This window comes from Protopterus annectens, chromosome 13.part0 (genome assembly GCF_019279795.1).
Source record: "Protopterus annectens isolate FY-2018-M chromosome 13.part0, PAN1.0, whole genome shotgun sequence".
Taxonomy (NCBI): Eukaryota; Metazoa; Chordata; order Ceratodontiformes; family Protopteridae; genus Protopterus; species Protopterus annectens.
The window spans coordinates 845963748-845988108 of NC_056747.1; the positions used below are offsets into that span (position 1 = coordinate 845963748).

The following is a 24361-nucleotide window of genomic DNA, read 5'->3' on the forward strand; positions in this document are numbered from 1 at the left end:
TCCCTGTTAGGGGTTGCCACAGCGGATAGCGGCTCACCTGTCTGCTCATGATTGGCAGTGGAGTTTTACGGTGTTGAGTTGCCAGCCCAGCACCCAACCTTCCACAGAAGGGGCACACATGCATGCACTCACGCCTTGGGCCAATTTAGAGTGTCCAATCCACCTACCACAATAAAAATTTTAAATATATTTAATAATTAATAAAACAGCATGAAGATACTATATATATTTTCACAGTAACCCACACAGTTCAGATCACAGGAAATATTGGAAAGAACATTGGTGGACAGATTCAGACAAATAAAGAAAAACAATATCTAAACTAAGCTTCATTATATTCCTGACTAATGTAAATGTATTACTGTTCCCTAGTTAAGTTACTATCACAAGGCAAGATGCTGTGGGTGAGGGTCTTTCTAGTCAGGTTCCCCACAACAGAATCCTCTGTATTCTGAGATTTCTCTTTGTAATATCTAAAATATAATTTCCAGGAGGGCTGGCACCCGACTCTAGGTTCTCACAGTATTCCCCATTGAAGCTGAGACAGGAATTTAGCATAGACGGCTACAATACATATTTAAATGTTTATGGCAGTGTCTGGGGCTTCCCCTCTTTTTAGAGAGCTAATGAACAAAGGCTTGGGATTCTGTTTTAAAGGTTTCCCTTATTTTTCTTAAAGTAAACTAGCTGGTACATTTAATTCAGTTGCACTAATAATACATGTACATTTCTTTTCATTCCAGTAGGGTGCACTTTTGATACATTTTAACACAAGCAGAGCTCAGAAATGCATTTTCCTCAAGTATCTGCATAAATCAGTTTGATTTACAAATGACATACAGTTTTAATACATTTCTAACACAAACATCTTGTATAAATTAGTTTGATATTCAAAGGACATATCATTCCTTCCAAAACTCCAGCTGTCTACTCTGGCACTTGCCCATATCATCACACTGCCATTGAGAAAAAAAAATAAACTGTGTAGGATCAAGACTTTGGAGATCACCTATATCCTTATTTATAAGGTCCATGATGATTCTTTCCATGCCTTACATATAATGCTGGTTAAGCTTATGGATCTGTAGTTCCCAGGGTCTGTTGCTGTACCCTCTTTATGAAGTGGGATGACTGTTGCTGTTTTACATTCAACAGGGACAAAACCAGTACTCAAAACTGTGGTTGAAGAGATACCTAATGCAGTTGCTTACTCATGTTTTGGACCATTTAAAATACAGCCTTGGATTCATCCAGTCCCATAGATGCTGTGTTGTTGGCCTTGAAGAAATCATTAATGACTTGCTCTTTGGAGATGCGAGGTGGGGGAGATGTAGAGGTAATGCTTTGTGTCATGTTTGGAGGGAACAGCCGAGTGAATTTTTCTTCAAATCTGTGAGCTAATAAGTCCGCTATTTTCGCAGGATCAGTGTGATGCCATCCCACACTCGTCTAGGTCCTACCTTTTAGGTTACGGATATAGCTGAATGCCTTATGGTTATCCTTAGCTATGGTTGCTAATTATTTTTTTTGAAGCTGCCCTTAGAGGATTTTACAAGTTGTCTTATTTATTTGTTCAAGCAGATGAGGGTGTTCTTCCATTGCTTTGACCTCTCTTTTATTCTTAGACAGCAACTTCTTCCTCTTGTTATACAAATTTTTAATGCTAGATGTCCACCAGGGAGGCTTGATTTTTCTTGAGTATATTGTTTTGATCCTATCAGGTACAGCAATGTCAATACATTTGTATAAGTGATTGTACAGGGCATTTGTGTGTACCTTATAGTAGTCAATGCCATCTGTGAGAACAGGAGCTTGGAAATTATTTATGCCATCACTTTGAGTATAATTAGCTTTGGTGAAATTTGTTAGCCTGATTTCACCTTAGTGGGGTTCAGGTGCTCTATATATATATATATATATATATATATATATATATATATATATATATATATATATGTGTGTGTGTGTGTGTGTGTGTATGGTGAGTGGATGTTTCCAGGTCAAATACAAAATGTTCTCTTTGTCAGAGAGTTCTTAAATATCAGATGTATGCTGCTGGGTTATCTTGGATGATGCCACTTTGTCACCTTAGTTTAGTTCCCAATGTAATTCCTCATTCTCTGCATTTAGCATCTCCCTGTGAAAAATACATAGCCTTCAGATGTTTGCAGATCCTGAAAGTCCTAAAACAATTCTACATATCAAGCCTAGTAATTCTCTCTTTCAAGCAACAGAGTCCCCCTAGTATAAACATCCCGTCTCCTGAAAGGGAAAGATAAACATCTCTTATTACGCAGTTATAAAAAAATTTAATTTCAACTACTTTACTGAAGTTTTGCAAGTTAACCTTCTATGTTCCAGTTCCCACTGTTTATCTGCATTTACACAGAATAGTTTATATACATTTCTGTTCTAATCCAGTACAGTACACTGTGGTCACACCTCTAAGCTCAGTACTTTACATACACTTCTATACCAGCAGCTTGATATACAGACAACATACAGTTCTAATATAGTGGTAACACGAGCAATTGCATCCTGTTGATATTCCCAAATGATATACAACTATTTACAAAATTCCAGATAGCTGTGCTGTCAGTATCTCATTCTGTCACACTTCTACACAAGTCATATTGATATTCATAAATGATATATAGTTTACAAAATTCCATATAGCTAGGCTGACAATATTTCCTTTTGTGACATTTCTTCCCCCCCACCGAAGACTCAAGATAGTTTTTCAAGTGACCCTTGTGAAACATTACTTGAAAGGGATGAGTCTATCTGGGAATACACTGCCCCATACTTTGTCTTGAGATTCCTGCTGCCTTGGCTTTGCTAACCCCAGTACAGTGCTGCCCTGTCCTGTCATATGTCTGCAACCCTACATTCTACCATAGTAATTTGGGACTTTGGGATACATGGCTACAGGGAGCCAGCTAGCACTCAGACTCCTCCTAACTCCTACAGCAAATACTTAGCACAAGGGGCTCCCTGTCATGGTAAGGTTTCATCATGTTAACATGGTGCAGTTTGTGCCCTTGCCTAGCAGTTCTACCGTGTAGTTAACATCATTGACCTCTCTTACCACTTTGAAGGGCATCTCCCAAGCTGCCTGCAGCGTATTGTCTGACAGGAATGACCACCTTTACCTGCTGCCCCACAGCATACTGTCTAGCTCGAGCATTCCTGTCATACCAGACCTTTTTTTTGCTTTTGGGCTTCTGCCAGGTTCTCCTGGGCCAAGCCCATGAGCTCCTTGAGCCTTGTCCCGAATTTTAGAACATATGCCACAGCAGACCCCTTGTGGGATTCACTCTCACCCTCCCACTCATCTCGAATCATATCTAGAGGTCCCCTCACCCTCTGCCCATACAGCAACTCGAAGGGTGAAAAACCTGTGGATTCCTGGGGAACCTCTCTGTAAGTAACCAGATAGGGCAAATATTTGTCCCACTCCCTCTTGAACTGCTCTGCAAATGCCCATAGCATGTTGAGTGTAGAGTTTAACCTTTCCACAAGAGCATTAGTCTGGGAATGATAGTGGATGGTCTTTAGGTGCTTCACCCCACAGTGCTTCCACAGACAAGCCAGAAAGTCTGACATGAAACTGGCACCTCTGTCAATTTCTTATGGGAACCCTACCTTGTTGAAAATCTCTAACAAAGCATTTGCCACCTTTTCTGCCTCGGTGGAGGATAGGGCCACTGCTTGAGGGTATCTGGTAGCATAATCTACTAACACTAGGATATACTTTTTCCCTGTGGAACTTTGGGTACTCACAGGCTCCGCAGTATCCATAGCTACCCTCTGAAATGGCTCCTCAATCAAAGGCAAAGGCATCAAAAGAGCTTTGACCTAGTCTCCTGCCTTGCCTACTTTTTAGCACTGCTCACAGGTCCTTCAGTACCCTGTTACATCTCTAGAAATCCCAGAACAATAAAGTTCTGCATAATACGTCTCTTTGTACACTTTATGCCCATATGATCTGCAAAGGGAATATCATGGGCTGTGACAAAGTGCCAGATGATGGGCTCTGGGCACTACCAACTGCTGTACTCTCACCCTCTAGCCCCCCCTCAGGGGTCCACACTCTATACAGTAACCTTTTGTCCCAGTATACAGATTCCTCCTTCCCTTGAAAATCAGGTGCCTCACTAGCTGCCTCTTTCAGGCCTTGTAATGTAGGGTCTGAGAGCTGAGCCTGTCTCATTTCTCTCTTGGTAACCCTTCCCAGGTCCCCTTCCACAGGGAGTCTTGTATTCTCTGACAGCGGTCACTCACTGTCAGACTGGGTACAACTAATCACTTCTACCCTTGCAGACACTGTCCAAGGGAACATTTATTACCCACAAGCAGCTGTACCTCACCTTCAGTCTCACTGCTACAGGATATCTCCCTCCCTGAAGTAACCACCTCACCAATTCTGGCTGCAAGTGTGCTGTCTGTCTGGTTCTGCCCTAGGCTAACTGACCCATATGCTCGTCTCTAAGCCTGACTGTGTCTCACTGCATGCACACAAGGTACTGCATTATCAGAATCATTCCCTATCAGGACATCTGCAGGGGTATCCTCAGATATGCCTACTGTTCTGGCTTCCTTTTCCACCCTCCTAGTCAAGGTCAGCCCTAGCCAAAGGTATTTGGAATTGGACCCCTCCTAAAGCTCTGACTGGAATAGACTGCCGAAGAAAGGAGTGATCCTCTTTATACAGTGTAGGCTTCACAATGGTTAGATCAGAGGCGGTCTCTCTTGGTGTTGGCTTTTTCCATCTACTGAGACGACTGTAACCTGTTATGTTAGTTTGATACCCTTGTCTCCAGACAGCTTTACTGCTGGCATTCTGTCATTCCCACTTGCTAGCTTTCCCACCTTTTGTTCCCCACCATGCCTCCATGGACATCTACATGCCCCCCACTGGTTGCAGACTCTGGGACAGTTTTGACCGCCCACCGTGGGTTCCCTTAGACCTGTGATCAGCACTGGGTATCCCTTTCCTGTGCAGTGATGCCCTGCTTGCTAGGTATAGGTCTCCTTTTTCCCCCAACTCATCTGCTGTGTTGTATTCTCTATCTGCTAAGCAAACTCTCATGTCCTCAGGCAAAGCGTCAAAGAGCTTGTTCCCTCACCAAAAGGTTTGCCAGCCCTTCAAAAGTAGTGACCTGACATCCACTCACCCATCTATGAAAATAAGTACTTAGTTCAGTAATATATTTATACACACTTTCATCTGCCTTGTGTCTATGCTCACGAAACTTTTTCCTATAAGCTTCAGGGATCAACTTGTAACATTCTAGCAAACAATTTTTTTTCCGTATTATAATTTAAGGAATCCATATCAGACTATTTTGAAATGGCAGTTAGCTTTACCATGGAGTAAGGGGGTCAGGAGCTGTATCCAGAGCCCTTGGTCAACATTATACTGTTTACATACCCTTTCAAACATATGAACGAAACTGTCAAATTATCCCTCTCTGTAAATTGTGGAAGAAATTTACTGACCTTTGTTGCTTCTGGGGTTCGGTTACTCCCTTCCCAATTACCTCCATGACCCTGGCAAAGAGTAAATATCTCCTTTTCATGTTGCCTCTCCCTCTCATTCTCTTTAGCGTCCAGATGTTAGTTTCTCATTTTCCTCAGCCTCTAGATGTCTCTCTCTGCTGCTTTTATTTCAAAACATTTGGCCTCCACTTCAAGTCTCTCTAACTCTAGATGGACTTTTAAGTCCTTTGTGGAAAGTCCTTTGTGGAAAGGCTGAACTGTTCATTTTCTGAGAGTTGTGCAACTCCAATGCCAGCCTGGTTGTCTTGATTGCAGGTCTGTGATGCAGCTGTGCCCAAGGCTGCAATCATGTCTGCTTTAGTCAGGTTAACATGCACCAGTCCTTTAGCCTGGCATATCACAGCCAACTGGCTCCTTGTAAACGTGTCATACCCCTCTGCTGACATGCTTGCCTGCTGTCCCTGACTGACTAAGCTCACAAAAAAAAAAATCAAACAATTGTGCTTTGAAACTCTGAATGTTCACTGTGTAGCTGATTGAGAGTACAAACACCTTCCTTAGTGACCACTGTTTACAGTCTACAGGAGTTCAATATCCGCACCACTGAATCCGAATATGTGGATATCCCACCACTACAAGCCAATTAATATGTGATGTGGATATTCCACTAGTGCCCACCAATTAATATGAGATATGGATATCCCACTACTGACACCAATTTGCGTGATGTGGATATCCCACTACTGCCCACCAATTAATATGTGATGATATCCCACTATTCCCCACCAATTAATATGTGAAGTGGTTATTCCACTACTGCCGTCAATCAATTAATATGTGATATGGGTATCCCACTACTGCCCGCCAATTAATATGTGATGTGGATATCCCACTACTGCCCACCAATCAATATGGAATGCCCCAGCACTGGCAACAGTAGTCAAGGAGCCTCAATCCTCACCACTGGAAGCAGTGAGGGACGTACACACACAGTAAAGTACAATTTCCCTTAAGAGCATACAGAGACCACAGTCGGGCTGGTTTCTCCCTCTTTCTCCAGACCACCAGTAAGAGTCCCCACTAGCACAGCTATAGATTTGAGTCCTTAGCCAGGTTTCCAAGCCAAGTCTTTCAACACACTGTGTCCACTCAGTGCTTTGTGTCCCTGCCCAAGTAGCTGACGCACACACACACTCTTGGAGATTTGTTTTACACACACACCCGGGAAAGGCTGGTGCAGGTTTACTAGTTGTGCTCCCTTCTGCCCAGACTGTAAGATAGTTATCACTATCATCAGAACCTGTTATCAGCTACTTTAAGGCCCTTAACAAAAAGTGTCCAATCCTACTGTGTAATGTTACTATTAATCCAAATGGTAGTCTGACCAAGAGCAAGGCTATTAGGAGTGGCCTGCACAGTGGTACCAAATAAATATGTAAGTATTTTCATAGGTTCATAGGTTGGTACTAGGCTATCAGCCCTAGGGCCTATACAAGCCTAGCCATAACAATTCCCTGGCTATTTCTTCCCACACTATTTACTTCCCTGGACCCCTGTCTAGCAGGGCGACTGACGTGATCCCCGGGGTGAATTTCCTTTCTCTCATCCAATTGTCAAGGTTCCTTTTGAAGAGGACCAAAGAGGCACTCTGCTTGACATGTATGGGCAATCTCTTCCAGAGTCTGGGGAGTCTCTGGGTCAGGAACCTATCCCTCCAGCATGTTTTGTTTATTGTGATGACAAGGTTTAGATCCCTGGAGCGTGTGGCTCTGAGAGATTGGGATTTCTTTAAGTGTAGCATGTCCAACAGCTCTGGGTTTGACATGGCCTTGTATGTTAAGCAAAGATCGCCTCTGAGTAGACGATATGCGACAGAGTATAGCTGGAGTTTTTTAAGGCGGTCAGCGTAGGGCATCTGCTTTAGGCCTGTGATTCTTTTAGTGAGGTATTTCTGTGGCCTTTCAAGTTGTTGCAGATGTCTTGAGAGGTACATACCAAACGGGGCATTGTATTCTATAATGGGTCTAATGAGGGATGAGTACAGTGGGACGATGACCTCCTTTTTTCTGGATGTAAAGCCCTTAGTGATGAGGTGTGCCACATAGAAGGATTTCCTGACTGTTGTGGCGATGTGGTTATCGAAGGTGAGACCACTGTCCACCTGTGTCCCTAAGTCTCTTATCAAACTTTCAGTGTTTAGTGTACTGCCACCTATATGGTAATTCACGGATACATGTTTTTCCCAAAGGGGATAACTATACATTTCTTGGCATTGAGCTTGAGCCCATGGCTCTGGCACCAAGCATCTGTTTCTGTAAGGCCCTTTTGTAGAGTATCCACATCATTTGGGGATTCAGTAATGGCTCCCAGTTTGCAGTCATCTGCAAACTTTGTTATCCAGAGTCCCTTAGTGTTGGCCTGTACTTCAGAGAAGTAAATGCCAAACAAGAGCGGTCCCAGGACTGAACCCTGAGGTACTCCACTTGTCACTTGTCTGGAGCTGGATTTGGAGTCTGCTACTTTTACAGTGTGGGTTCTATCAGTAAGCCAGTTAGCAACCCATTGGGTGATGTAGGGATTAATGCCCAGCTTAGTAAATTTATCTATGATTCCAGAGTGGGGGTTGGTGTCAGAGGCCTTGGCAAGGTCTAGATAGGCTGTGTGGACCACCTTACCCTTGTCCATGGCTCTGGAGACTGATTCGAAGAAGTCAATCAGGTTCAGGAGACAAGATTGGCCCTTCACGAACCCAAACTGGGTGGGGTCCAGTGTTTGAAGGTTGCCAATGTCTTTGTTTATAAGTTCCATGATAATACGCTCCATGGCCTTGCAGATGAGGCTTATCAGACTGATGGGATGGTAGTTTCCGGGATCCAAGGTGGATCCCCCCTTGTGGAGTGGGATAACTGTAGCTGTGCGCCACTCAGTGGGCACGAAACCTGAGGTGAGGCTATGATTAAACATAACACTTAGGTGAGGTGCCAGTTCATATTGTAGTTCATGTAGTACACAGCCCGGGATGTCATCTGGTCCCATGGATGCTGTATTCTTAGCTTTGGAGAGCGTGTTTTTTACCTGTGTGGCCGTTATTACCGGAATTTGGCAATCTTCCGGTATTGAGATGGGCCATTTAGGGGGTGAGAGGGGGTGAAGTTGGCACTGAATCGATCTGCCAGGATATTGGCAATATCCTTGGGATCAGTATATTTAATGCCATTCTGTTTTAGCTCATAGCAGATCTGAGCATTGCCATTTAGATTCTTGACATAGTTATAGAATGCCTTGTTGTTGTCTTTGGAATCTTTGGCAATTTTATTTTCGTAACTAGCTTTGGAGGATTTTATGAGGGATCTCAGTTTCTTACTGAGGCTGGTAAGGAAGTTTTTTGCATCCTGGGATTTTCCTCTTTTCTGCAACAGTTTCTTCCTTTTGTTGTAAAGTTTGTTTATGGCAGGGGACCATCAGATTGGCTTCTTTTTTTTTTTTTTGGATGAGAGCATCTTGGTTCTATTTGGGATGGCACGATTTATGCATGAGTGGATGTGCTCGTACAGTGCCTTAGTGTAGGATTCAGCAGTTGAACTTTCAGCTCCTGTCTGCATGGGAGCTGAAAGTTCTGAGCTTAAATATGTCTCAAATAGCCACATAGATGGTTTAAGTATATTTTAGTAAATAATAAAAGAACAAGAAAATACTCAGTAAATCACTAACTTCAGAGTTCAAAATCATAGGAAATAATTAAAACAACATTGCAGGACAGTCTCAAATACAGAAAACATTTAAACTAATCTTTACTATTTATTTATTTTATATTTGTTGACCAGGGTAATCTAACATTAAAGATTCATATAGTGAATTCATTTGAAGAATACGCATAGACTAAACATATATAACATAATGTCTGACATGTTAAAGTATGCGCAGTTCATGGGCTAACAGAAACATTCAATCTTAGTGCAACAAAAAAGTATCCTTGAACCTAGGAATATAGGAGAGCGTCAGGGTAAGTGCAGGGATATAGCCATTGTGTTTTGAAGTACTGTATGTTTTTGAACAGGGCTATTGAGGAAACCAAAGTAAGATCAGTAGCAACTGAGTTCCAGGTTTTGCCAACGGAGTTTAACAAGGAATCACCGGCTGTGTTGTTGGTTTAAATTATTTGTACTAGTAGCCTGTTGGATGAGCGTAAGGTCTTAAGGTTATTGTATGGGTTGATAATGTTTTCAGTATGGGAGTGTTATCAGGTTGGTAAATATTCCTTACGGAATCTAAATGTAATTACTGTACCCTAGTTTCCTTAAGAACAACAAGCTTGCAGAAGTGGTGAGCGGATGTTTTCCAGGTCAAAGACAAAAACAAAATGCCCCCTCTGTGTCAGAGAATTCTTAAATTAATATCCAATATTACTGCTGGGTTAGCTTGGATGACGTCACTTTTTGTCACTTTATTTTAGTTCCCAAGCTAAACCCCCATTGTCAAAAACTGTCAGCATTTAGCATCTCCCTGTGAAAAATACATAGTCTTCAGATGTTTGCAGATCCTGAAAGTCCTAAAACAATGAAACACTTCTACATCTCAGGCCTTGTAATGGTCTCTTTCGAGGCAACAGAGAGTCCCCCTAGTGTAGACAGTCTCACCTGTTAACTGAAACTGAAATACAACATCTCTTTTGTTACGTAGTTATAAAACAATTTAATTTCAGCTATTTTACTGAAGTTTTGCAACTTAACCTTCTATGTGCCACTTCCTACTGTTTATATACATTTACACAATTACAGTAGTTTATATACATTTCTATTCAAATTCAGCAGGGTACACTGTGGTCACACCTCTAAGTTCAGTAATTTTACACACACTTCTGTACCAGCAGCTTGATATACAGACAATATACAGTTCTAATGTGGTAACGCAAGCAATTGCATTTTACTGATATTCACAAATGCCCTATAACGATTTACAAAATTCCAGATAGCTGTGCTGGTGGCAGTATCTCCTTTTGCCACACTTTCATATAAATCATATTAATATTCACAAATGACATAATTATTTACAACATTCCAGATAGCTAGGCTGACAATTTCCTTTTGGGATGGCCCTTTTCCTACATATTGGGTTAATCTGTTCTTGGGGGCCTAGAGTTCTGGGCTTTAGGGGTGGACTGTTGTACTGTCGTCTTTGAAAGTTTCTGTCCCCAGGTTCATGTCTACTAAGAAAGTGATATGTCCTAAACTATTCTCTCCTTTCCTTTGGGGATGGGCGAAAGGTTCCTGTCCCCCTTGAATGGTGCCACCTTCTATAGAGGGGAAGTACCTCTGTGTGGCTATGCTGTTAGTCTGGCTGGTGGTTTATCTTGTGCCCTTGAGTGGGTGGCCTCTCCATCAACACTCCTTTCTTGGTGGATGGTTGATTGGTTCTCTGAAGTCATTGGCTGGTTCTGTCTGCTGATGCTGGCCATGGTCATGTCTGCTCCTTTTTTAGAAGTAGCTGCTTTTGGTTTGCCCTGGCAGACTTTGTTACTGCAACAATTCCAGTCTGTGATGCTTTCTTCTTAAGCATTGTGGGCCTGCCCACTTCTTTGGAGTTTGAGCCTTTTCTGGCTGACATCTTTTCATAATCTAACCTTTTTTGCTTGTTTTGGTGTAGTCCTTCAGCTCTTTCCTTTCTGGTGGTTTACTGGTTGGGCTGTAAGCCAACCATAGGACCTGTTAAGGAATGCTGCTGTTAGATCTGACTGATTATACTTCCATTAACGGGCAGTGAGTATACCCTCCTTCAGTCATCCCGTGGGTGGTCTCTCTGTATGATCAACCTTCATGGTAGCATTTTGCTGAAAGTTGGGCAAGTTTATACTGATATATCAGTTGTTAGTAATGTGTGCCAAACTCTTTGTTCTCTTTTTGCAAGAGAGTGATCATTAATGACCAGAGATGAAGTATTGGGGGGGGGGTTGAGAACACACACATAATTGACAGATAAGATCAGATGTTGTGCATATGTTGTCAATGGCAAGCATTTCTTCATAAGTATGGGAATTTTCAAAATGGAGCTGCGATTGACTGTTAATGCTGAGGATAAAACTGGCCATATGACACTGATGGTTGTCTTCATGACATGTTAAGAGCACATTAGTCAGTTTTGTTGGCACAGACCCTTTGCAAATTGTTGGATAAACTCCTTAGTTTTATTATAAATTCAGCCACAATTTAAATGGAGAGATTGTCTCACTTCACTAACCGGAAGCTACCACTGCAGTCTTCTTCAGAAATGTCTTCACAAAGGATTTGATAGGCTATGACTTGGATATCCATCCAGGTATTTTCTAAATATCACAAACTGGGTAACTGCTTGACATGGTAAATGGTTCGTTTCCTGTATCCTGCAGGACCTTACACAACCTATCCATTTGCCGGACTTGAGGGCAGGACTGACATTATACAACCTATCCGTTAGCCGGACTTGAGGATATACTGCTCGGTATTCTTGTAATCAGTTTACCAGTCTCCTCTAACAGTGTTCCTTGCAGTGAACTTAATGCATTTCTGTTAATGCATCATAACAGTAGAAGCAGCATTGCATTAGGATAGTGTCCTTCTATTCCCATGGTTGTGCATGTTGTTGGTCTGGTGGTGTATTGATATAGTTGGCTCAGTACCATTTACAGGATTTAGTGGTGTTTTTCTATGCCCATTATTTCTAAATGTTTACCTTTATACTGTACTGTTGTTTTCTTATCAGTTAGTCGGAGATACTTAAAATTTATTTTTATCACAGTGTGCTTTTCCTTTGATTTGTTTAGGCTATTAAGACATCCTTGGCCTTCTCCAATAATGTTTTTGGTATTAATCTGTATGCCACTTTTTCTGGAATCAGAAATAAGGGTAGGATGCTCTCTTTATAGTTAGTCTCATTCTAACGTTCATGGTAGTTCATTGCAGCTCAATTGCCATAAGAGATCTTCAGTTGCCAAAAAACAAAATCCTGTTGGAAAACTGATGTCTGCCTCCAACTAAATCATATTCATTTGCTGAATTTCTTGTTAATGTAGTTTCTTGCAGTGAAGACCAGATCTGCTAAGCATGTGTAAATATGATTGATAAATTGGCCATGGAAACATTTTATTATAGGGGCAAAGGTCCCCTGCAGCCATGTAACCCATCTAATTCTGAGGTTGCTAAACCTCAAAGTAAGTTTAAAAAATTGTTGATGAGTTACCAGTTTGGCCTACCAGTCTTATCTGTTCTTGGAGGAATAAATGATTATTTTCTGTAATAGCTATCTTTATTTAAACATTTACTGTAATGATGAGTGTGTTGACACAGCTGTACTTGTATGTTCTTACATAGTTTTGAGTCTTACTTTTTATAAAATTCCACTTGGTATGCCAGTGGGCATCAAACCAGTCAAGACCTAGATGCTAATCCTGTCTGGGAAGGAGGCACATCTTCCAGGAGAGCAAATGATTGAGCATCAACCAGGTCACTCTTCATAGAAAGTGGATGAAAAAGCCAGAAGGCTTGCCTCTTCATATTCTGGATGACTGCAGTGTAGGGGAGCTAGAATAGCGATCAGCACAATGATTTCTCATGTGACTTGAGACAGGAATCGGCAAGGAGGGACCAGAAGAGAGCATAAGGCTAGTAGATTTACCTCCTCTGGATTTTTTTTCACTCCTTTGTTCACTGTTCCTCCCTCAGCTATGTTCAGTGTTCTAGATGTGGCCTGGTCAAGGGGATTGATTTATGAAGTGTATTGTAGGTGTCCTCAGAATGTACTGGCACTGTGCTTTTGAACAGCATGCTCAAGTAATGCGATGAGGGCACTTTGCTAGCCTCCTCTTTCTGTCCTGGTGACATGCTTAGATGTCTTACTTCCCTTTGCTGACTTGGTTTTCAGGGTCCATTGAAAAGGCCAGGTAGCTGTTTGTGCCCGTTTCTTTACATTTCTCCTGTATTTGTGCTGGTGAGGTTGTAATTTATTTCATCACTGGCCCTTTTCCTCAGTCCCTAGTGGGAGGGAGGGGTAAGCTAAAGAGGGATGTTGGACTTTGCCCCCAAAATAACAGTGCAGATCCACAGAAACAAAGTAGTCTTCCCTTCCTTTATTGGCATTGTATAGTAGTGCAGACCTGTGGTTCACCTCCTCCACCACAGCTCTGGGTTATCTTTTACCTCCTCAGGTTGACATTTGTTTCCACTCCCTACTGTTGTCTACTGTACTGCTTTAGCTACAGAGTAAACCCTGCTTCAGCAAGGGGTTATGTTGGCAGAGTTGAGTAGCTCAAGTACACTCATGTGTAATTGAGTTTTTACTTTGTGCTCTAAATATATTAGCCTGGTAGCTAGTCATTTTGCACAATTTCATAGTACAGATCCTACTGTACTTAAAGCAACTATATTAAAGAAAATTTCTGTAGGTTTTTGTTCAGATTATGCATATAAAAGGAAATTGTTGTATAAGGAAGCTGTTTTTATTTTAAAGTTTAACACTTTGTGTCCCTCGGGTCTTAATTTAGAATGTAATTGGAAGATGCTTATCTAATTTTGCATCACTAGTTTTTATTGACTAATATCTAATTGATGTAGGTATTTAACTAGCTTGTTTTAGTTTTCTTTGTACTCCTTTGAAGGCTGTGTATTAGCCGAGGTGCTAGAGTGTGATAAAGTTTTCTGCTTAGTTCCTTGCCGTGGTCGTTTTTGTATTTGTTCCTACTTTATGGTCATTTATTTAATAGCTAAATGAGTACCTTCATTCACCTTGAGCAGTCAGGATATGCACCTGGTAGCACAACCTGTATTAAATTTCCCTTTTAATAAAAGATGCAATCACAGCCTTTTTTATTAGCTAGTATGGATGCTGAGAAGGCTTTTGAGTGGGTGGAATGGGAGTTTCTGTTCTTAGTACTGAAATATTGAGATTCCCTGAATTATATAATGCTTAATTAGAAAATTGTACGATGGTTCAGTTGCCAAGATAAAAATATGGGCTAAACTCACTTCTGCATTTGATTTATCTGGGGTTACTCAGCAGAGATGTCCTTGTACCCCTTTCTAGTTGTAATTTACTTACAACTCTTGGCCACAAAATGGAGATTGGCTCCTGTAGCTAGATATACTTTGGCTGGTAAGGAATATGGACTTATCCCTCTAAGGCCAATGACTTAACTTTATTATAATTATCTAACCCTGAGTGAGATCTTTCTGTTGCTATACAAATATTACTGGACACTGATTAGCTGTTTGGCTATAAAATTAATGTCTGTAATAAAAACAAGAAAAGAGAGTGAGCTCATTGGATGCTTAATGTATCCCTTCAATGGAGGGAAATTACTTACTTGGGAGTACAATTTTCAAATGTATTTGTTGCCCCTGTAAACTTAATAGACACTTTCTTCAAATGTATAGGGAGGTCCTGTTCATGTGGAAGGAATTTCGTGGTCCCCTTCTGATTCATTTTTTTCTGGCTTATCCCACTGCCCTCCATCCTTCTGGCTACCAACATCTCTAGCTATGTCCAGACACACTTTTTTAATGTCTGGGGTGGTGTGGAACTTGATGTACTGGAGGGGTCATGTGGTTGACACGTATTCCATTTACGATGCACCCCTTTACCACCCCAATTCAGTTACGTCTGCTACTCCTGTCAATGGATATGCCTCCCCACAGGGAATGTCTAGATGAATGCCCTCCTCATTTGGTATGGGTATGCCCCTCCCTCCCTGCCCAACACTTCAGAAGCCCAAGCTGCTAATTGAACCTTGGCTGCCTGAGCTGTAGTTGGGGTTTGCCCGGTATGCTCTAGCACCAGTGAAGTAGCAGACACTTTGGCTAGACATGGCATTGTGTATACAGGAGGTAGTCTGGTTTATTTTACCCTTGGTTTTATTTTCTCTACAGGAATTACCTGTTTCACTACAATAGAATATCTTTGCAGACCTCTGGAGACTAATTTTTGTTGGGTAGATGGATATCGTGGGATCCATTGCCAAGGCATTATCTCCCATGGTGCAGAGAATTTAGGGGATAACAGATTTTGAATTGTACTCTAAAACAGCTGCGGTAGCGTTGTCACCTCCCAGTTAGACGTTGCCCGTTCGATTCTCAGAGCGTCTTCTGTGTGGCGACATGCGTGAATGGGCGTTCCTTTGTTGAAGGCTATGCATCAGGGCTGGCAACTCTGTACGTAAAAATCTACTGCCAATCATTAGTGGACCGGAGTTGTGCTGTGGCGACCCTTAACCCGAAAGATACATCATCACTGATGGCTATATATCCATTGAAAGGACAGGATTATGTCTGAAATAGAGAGGGGACAGCAAGCGTTATTTTGCATACATAAACATGATCAGTTGTCTGTGGCCTAGGTCAGATTCCTGGCTGTCAACAGATATGAATACATTTCACTAGGCCTTTGGGATAACTAAATCTGCACCTTGGATGTTTCAACTGCAGCTTGTGTTATACTTTACCTGTTCTAGATAATCTCACTTACATCATGGGGATTCTAAAAAGTGAACAGGTCTATGGTCCTGAAAACGACTATTGAAAGATGGGAATATTATATCCTGGCAAGATTTTAAAGCCATATAAATAATTGAAGAAAAACTGTAGGAGCCTGTACAATAGTTTAGTGTGTGGCAGGATGAAAAGAAATGATGCTGCTTAAGGTAGCAGTTGGTGATTACCCTTTACTGAAAATAGGAAGCCACTTTATTTTAGCAAGGGAAAGGAACGTAAATCTTATAAAATCCTTTTGGCTGATAATGGAAAGGTATGCTATTAGATCATTTTTTTTGTATGTGCAATCATTGTTCATACAATTATTTTTATACTCCAGCTCACCTTACCCGGTATTTACAACCACTGTGCCAGTTTGCTGGAGATGCTACCAGTGCAGAATGGGGCTTTGGTTTTGTATGTTTTTGATTGTACTGGTTTGGAATGACTTAAATGGAACCTAGATGGTCTCCTTGCCCTTCCATGGTGGTGGTCTTCATCAGGACTGGAAGAGGACTAGTCTTAGGAATGGCAGTTTTTACAATGTGGAGACACAGGGACACCTTAAGTATATGGATTCCCTTTTAAAAATGCTGCACAAATGCGTTGGGTCCTCTGATGTTGCCACACTGACCATGTACCACACCATTCAGTTCTGCTGGGGGTGTGATGACGTCCACCTGTCTTTTTGTGACATCCCTGCTCATAAACTGTATGGTGGCCATGGAGACGTTCAGCTCAGAAGAGGGGCAGGAACTGCGGATTACCTGCCGCTGGTATGCCAACCCCCCCGCCCCCAACCCCCATGCTCAAGGGAGCTGCCAACACCAAATTGTCTGTGTTGCAGAGGAAAAGGTGAATTCAGTACTGATGCATCAGCCAAACTTCTTTCCTCCTGTGGTATCTGTGAGACAGAGGTGGGTTGCACAGGAGCAGTGTCTGAGAAAAGAGGAGATGTTATGCCTGTTACATTACCCACCTAGATCCCAAACTGCACCAGACTGTTGTAGCCATCATCTGAAATATTCCCTGAGGCAATGTTAGTATCAAGAACTGAATTTTATACCCATGTTCATCAGTAACCTATCACATGCTTATGCCTTATCATAGTTATACCTCTGTGTCATTGCATAGCTAGAAGACATGTAGTCCTCCTCGTAGCTACCTCTGTACTGGATAGTTAGACAAACATGGTAATCGTGTGTGTGTTTCTGTCCTTTATATTTTTATTTCATTTTTGTACTACGAGTCATTTTGGGTAACTCTGCAGAGAAAAAGGCATTGGAGTGACATTTATGGATGAGTGGGAGGAGCAGACCTAGTTTCCTTTTGCAGGACTTGGAAGGACTGCCTGGAGTCATACCATACAAAAGGTACCGGACTGTCTGAGAGGATGAATGAATTTACGCTACTTAACTCTCTCCCTCCAATAGAGCTCTCCATTTCTGTTGCTATATGCAGTGCCAGCCACAGTTATGTTGGTGATGCAACAGTGGTTTCCACTCCATCATCTTGTTCTCCTTTCACCTGTTGGGTTTTCATCTGCCTCCAGACTTACCTGTCTGAGGTTATGGGGGTCATCCTCTGGGAGGTGACCTGGTGGTTCCTTGGTGACCTCCAGCAGTAGATCACTGGAAAGGAGCATTGTTGCACCTTCTTGTAGGTCCCAGTATGTTACCTTATAGGAGCTGATGGGGTGATGGAGCGGATGGTCCAGTGGCTTGACCACTTACATTGGCTTCCTGGAAAATATCCTTGAGCAATTAACAGAATTGCATCACAACCTAGCACTACCCAGCATGCCAAAATGAGCTATGTCCCAGTAGAAAGGGCACTTGCAGAAGGGACCAACCACTGCATGGGCCCTGCAAAGGCAGCAGGAAGGAGAGCCATCACCAACTGTATCCCCAGTCATAGTGCTCCCTCTACTTGCGTGTCACTTCCTTCTGTCCCCTGTTCATTGTCCAGTCTCCCCCATCACCAGTTGTTTTCTGTCATTGTATATACGTTGTGATCACCCCAGTTAGCTTTTCTGTCTGTATGCCCTTGCTTCAGTCACTTTACTCCCTTTCCTTTGCATCTACCCTGCTTGAAAAGAAATAAAATGCACCTGCTCTCCCCTCCCAGTCTTTCACCTCCATGTCTTTCTATATGTGCCAGTGCTTCCTCCTCTTTCTTTCTATCTTGTGCTCCCATTTTCTTTCTATTTATAGGACTAAAACTGGTAGTGACTCTCCTGTGAGCTCTGTAATGTCTGTAAGCAATTCAGTGTCGCAACAGACTTGTATATGTACTACATAAGTACAACTGTTTGTGAAGTCTGTAAGTGCAACTGTAATGCACTCTTGTATTCACTAGCGCTGGTATTTGTGCAGAGCTGATTGTTGTGCCATGAGATGCCTTCTGATTAATTGATGATTTCTTTAAGCTGTGCAGCTGTATGCCACACCATTGCATTATCCATTGACATCCATGTTAGACATGTTTCTGAATCCAAAGGTTGTTTCTAAGTACTGAACCATATTCTTGTGTTTTGAAAACATTTTAATGTCTGAATGGTGCAGCTTTTGAATACAAACTGTATTCACTGTCACTACGGAAAGCTATGGTAAAAAAAAAAGAGATGCGTGGGTAAATTTGTAATTAAGGCCCAAGTCCTAGCATAAATTTTAACATGGCACTCCACACCATTTCAAAATGGTCAATTTGCTAAAAGCTTAGTGGGAAAGCTCTGCAGTATAATGGGATTTACATGTTAAGAATTTTTTCCTACATGGAGAGGATAATGTATTCAAAATGCTTGCTATGTTTTTCATTGCAGGCATGCTTGTAGATGGTGGTTAGTACTAGAACTCCAGGTTTCCTCATGCAGCTAGGTTTGCTTGCACTCTTCCTTGGGCTGGTCTTTGGTTGTAGCCAGTTATACTGTCATGTATGAGTGTTAATTGTAGAGTAATAATATACTTTGCCTCTGACAGTTTTATTTTTATTTTTCTTAGTTCTATCCGTTTAACCAGATGGTAGCTTGCATTTTTCACCATCTGTGGTATGTTCATTTTTGTGACTATGTAGAGTTTATCCATGTTTAGAGCTTTCAGCTGTTAAACTCTATGTACAGACAGAATTATCTAAGAGCTTACATTCCCATGTTTCCTTTCAAAATGGGCTCTCCCCATTGATATTCCTCCTAACAAAAGTAAACTCTGGAGAACTGCTGATACTTGTGTAATGTTGACTATACTGGCATTGTCCAGCAGTCTGTTCTATTAAGAATCTTTTAATTTTGGTTACTGTTTTACAGGATCCTGTTCCACCAGAACTGATTGGAGTGCTGCAGAAATCTCAGGATTCTCTGATACAGCAACTGTTCCCTTTTGTGCAGGAAGATTTGAGCAATGGTAGAGCCCACAACAGAAATACAGTGGTGACAGTTGTTTCCAAGTTTAAGGTTTGAGTTTATAAGTTATTTAATTATTGAATGTCTTTTATATTCCTGTTTTATTAATATGAATATTTTGGTTTAAGCCTATGATTGTTTTGCAGTCTCAGTAATGACAGGTAACCGAATGCTGGTTAACACCACACATTATTTCAAGGGCAAGAGGTAGACATTTTAGGATCTCACACAAACACTTGGTCCTCCTCAGTGGTATAAACCTAATTATCTTCTAAATTGTTACTGATTGGATGTAATCTGGCATATGTCACCTGCTGCTCACACTGAACTGCAGTAAAATTTCTGTTATGACATGGAACATCATTGGTGTCTTTAACGTTAACTTTTATGCCATTGTAAGAAGTCATTCCAAGGATCTGCTTCAAACGTAATATGCAGAAAGGCTAGATATGATAGTTGTGTATTTATTTTCTGTGAAATATGTAATGACTCGTTAACGTCAGCTGCTGTGGTGCTACAGTTACCCTACTGTGTACATCCATTAATCATTCCTGTGGTGTGTTTCTGTAGAAATACTTGGCTTTACATATCTGTTAACAGTAGATCGAGAGAGGGCATAGCATACACAGAACTGTTTGTCAAGAAAATTAATAATTTGAAAACGACTGGAATGCTGCTATCTAAACTGAAGCTTGAATGGAGTTTTTCATTGGAACTAGTTAACGGCATCTGCTCTCATTAACATTTTTGCCTAGTAAATTCATTACTTAAATCTGTAGAAACCATACCTCATGTGGTTCATGCCAGCAGCCCTTTGCATGGGTTGTGGGATATGCTCATTGCCAGCACAATTAAATCATTTTCAGAGAGAATTCTCCAACGATGCCAAGGTACGGCCTTCCTGCTCACTATTGCCCATCCTCTGCCATTTTTTAATAGGTGTATTTATTACATTAACAGCCTTTATTACAGTTAACAGCACAGGCAAATTCAACAACTGAAGCAATACTCACGCATGGTGCTTCATTATGGTTTGTGCTTTATTCCTATATACCATTACTAGATATTTTCCATAACCTTGAGTTAATAGCGTCATACAGCCTACTTTAGTTTCACTGAAATCAAAGCTATTTTCAACATTAGAATTCAAGGTGATATTACAAAGTCAGTCAACAATGTATTCCATATAAATTACAGTGCAACCTATGTGCATTCTATCCTGTTTAAAAAAAAAAAAAAAAAAAAAAGCTCCCCCTCATATCTTCACTTAACATTATCCAAGTCTATGGACATTATATACCATTGCTTTTCTTATAGCCTGTCAAGTTCTTTTACAAACTTAAACCATGCACTATTTTTGTCTCATAACTATTTACAATTCCTCACTCCCCCTTTTGGTCATCAGGTAACATATCTGTCTTTCCTTCTGATGGCCCTCATTCTTTAGATATATCAATTTGGTTCACAACTGCCATTTTCTGTACTGCTTTTTATTTTTGCTATCCTAGTTTTCTTTCTCTAATTTGTATTTCTCTATTGGGGAATATAGGTCCAAGTAACTGGCCTCCTTTTTTGCTTTCTTAGCTAGTAACCATACAAGTTACAGAAACTGCGTTTACCCCTTTCTTTAGCCAGCTGCTATCAGTGTATAAAAAGCATCTTTCTTTTGTCTATCCCATTGACTCCTTTTCTATCCTCCTTATTAATGTCCCTACTTCCTGTTTAAAATCCTCTAATTCCAGACCGTTCAAAAAATGTGTTCCCAAGCTTCTTTTTGTGTTAAACACCTCCAGTGTGTTATGACCTCTCCCTGGAAAAGCCTACCAAATTTCTTGAGTATACAAAAACAGTTATGTAGATACTTACATTCAAAAATTGTATGTATTTTTTTAAATTGAATTGCCTTCCATTCAGCTGTTCATATTTGACCCCGTTAATTTTCTATCTACTTGTAAGTCTACCCCATGATTCTATCAATTTAATGCTCTCTCCCCCAATAAACCCTCCAATAGCCATCTACCCATTAATTTCTTTAACCATACTAGTCCATTTCCCTGCTCTATTCATCTATTTAACTACAAGATATATCTACGTCTGTGCGTGTATATATGTGTGCGTGTGTCTATATGTGTATATATATATATGTATATATATATATATATATATATATATATATATATATGTATGTGTGTGTGTGTGTGTGTGTGTGTGTATATATATATATATATATATATATATATATATATATATATATTTGGGTCTGGACTTACTAACCTCCCTTTCTCCTTGTGTAGTATTTAGCCCAACTCACTCCAGGTTTTTCCTTTCCCCATATGAAATTACTAATCAGTTTTCTAACCATCATCTCTTTTGTCGGGGAGAGGGTCAGGGGGCAAAAAGCTCAAGTTGCATGTAGATGATGTAATATGTGCTAGTGGATGACCTACATTTTCTGCTCCAAATCAAGATTTAGCATTGTCCACATTCTAAGATTGTTTGTTATGCGTTCCAGAATCTTCCCTTATGCTTTATTCCTAAAGGCTTCATATGCATTTTTGTTCTCCCTCCTCATTAGAGTATTCCCCTTTTCTGGTTCTTTAGACCCCCCCTACATTTATCACTATTACTTTTGTTTTCCCTTAATTTATTTTATAGCCCAAGATTCTTCCAAATTTCTCTAAAGTTGGCAGCAGTTCATTTAAATCCTCCTCTAGATTAGCTATTGTAATCACATCAACATAAAGACCAGTTTTAAGCTCTTGTCTTCCCCATCTGTATCATTGAATATCTGATTGCATTTATTTTAACCGCCAGCAATTCTAAGAATTAAGTGAATAAGATAGGGGACAACAGGCAACTTTGTCTTATACCCCTTGAGATACGTAGGAAATCTGAAACACCTTGCTGTCTTAACTAGTTTAGTTTCCCCAGTATATACATTTCTGAGCACCTTCATGATCCACTTAAGTATTTCCATTTTGTCCATAACCTTAAATGTGAAACGCCACTCTACCCCATCAAAGACCTTTTAAGCATCTAACACAAATAATACCCTCCCCCTTTCTCCTCTGCCCTTAGCATCTTGGATGATGATTAACATCTAGTAATGTTGCAAGTTGTTTTAACCTCTGAATCCACATTCATCAGGATCTACCAACTTATGCTTTTACCTCCACTAACCCCTTGGCTAAAATGTCTGGGCAAGACCCTCTTCCATACATTATGAAACAGTGTTTTTCATGCCAGTGTCCTCCTTTTTAATACTAACCAAATTTCCACATCTAGCACATCACTTTCCTGGTCCTTGTTTGTTTGCTGCTCAATTAAAGCTTGTTCCATCTCCTCCTTTGAAATCTCTCTACTAATGTGCAATGTTTTCTCCTCTTCTAGCCTCAGGAAATCTATCTCTTGTAGGAGTTGCTTTAAACCCTGCTAAAATCTCCTCTGTATATTCCTGGTGATGCAACTTTTGTTGGTAATCTTTCAAGCTTCCTAATATCTCCCTGTTCTGTTACCTCTAGGTTTCTTTGATCTTGTAACCAAAATATTGTTCTCCATCTTTTGCTGCCTAAATGCAGCATCTCAGGCTCTGACTGTCCTTGGTGCCACTGTTTGCCAAATCACTTTAAAAATATTTCTCTGAGTCAGTGCACAATATTGTCTTCACCTTGAAGGTCCCTAATCATCTCCTGAAGTACTTCTCCATCTGCCTTGTTTAATATGGTTATGTTTATATATGTAGAAAGATCTCGGCCTAGTTAATTTAGCTTGTCTAGAGTTTCTTGCATTCACAATATATTGTTTAGTTTTCTTCTATAAACTTTGTTTTATTTCTTTTATATTATCCCATGTTCTGTCATCTTTCTGTCCTGGATTCCCAATCAAGTTTTGCATTTTTTGCTTCAGACAACTCTTAAATTCCTGGTTCCTAGGCCAGTGTGCTGAGAATTTCCAGTGTCAGAGTCCTCTGCTCTTTACCCCATGTTCAAGATGTTCTTCGTGTTTCACTGTTGCAGTCATCACACTTTGGTTATCTGCCTGCAGATAGCCCTCAATTGGCCCGAATACCAGAGACTTGGTATTTCTGTGTCTGTTGCTGTTGCTCCAGGACTGACGTCAGGTCGTCAGGGGTATAAAAACCAGCAGCTGACGCCATTACATCAGTCTTTCTTGCTGAGGAGCCCAAAGCAGTAGCAGTTCGCAAGTGCCGGTCGGCTGCTAACTGAATTTTCGTTTACGAATTTGAATAATCCTGAAGTCTTCTAAAGCTAAGTACCCCGCTGGGGATCCTTTTTTCTTGCTCTAACCAATGTCAGAAAAAGTTAACAGTTGTCTTGCCTGTGGAAAGCAAATACCACACAGAGATTTTCATTCTCATTCTCAAATTTTCATTGCGTCACCTGTTTAGGCCCAGACCACGATGTGCCTCACTGTCTGTTTTGTGCCTTGTTCAATGCCGGTACCATTCGTCGTTGGGCTCTCTGTCACTAAATTCTTCCTCTCTTGATTTCCATATTCAGAAATGGCTACGTTAAGCCATCCGACTAACATTATTCTGAAAAAACATAAGGATAAAGACAGACACAGACCGCATAGGTCCAAAGCTGCCAGCGATGCTTCCGTTAAGCTAGTCGCAAGTTCGCCGGTACTCAGTGAGGTGCTTTCGCAGCCCCCTGATGCCTGCTTCTGTGGATTCGTAGGCCTCTGCTGAGACCCATTCGGAGTCCAGTATGCTGCGAGACTGTTTGACTATGGAACCTGCGGATGTCTCTACCTTGGATGGGTCCGGAGCTGCTGTGCAGGCACCGGCTTCTGAGGCAGCTCTTCACACTACCGATGTTCGACTCAAACTGACGACTTTATCTAAAACTAGCGAGTTTCTTAGGCCAAGAGTACACGCTACACCTAGAAAACAGATGACCAAAGCACATGCACCTCCTCCTATGCCTCAGACAAATGCTTATAATAG

General features: G+C 41.1%; 1 protein-coding gene across 1 annotated transcript in view; it reads left to right on the top strand.

Moving 5' to 3' along the window:
• The window catches only part of MYO19 (myosin XIX), a 1187636-nt gene that overhangs the window by 421528 nt on the left and 741747 nt on the right, over window positions 1-24361 (top strand). The window contains exon 10 of the mRNA XM_044054569.1: window positions 19297-19443. Coding sequence (XP_043910504.1) covers window positions 19297-19443 — 147 coding nt within the window. The remainder of the gene's footprint in view (window positions 1-19296; window positions 19444-24361) is intronic.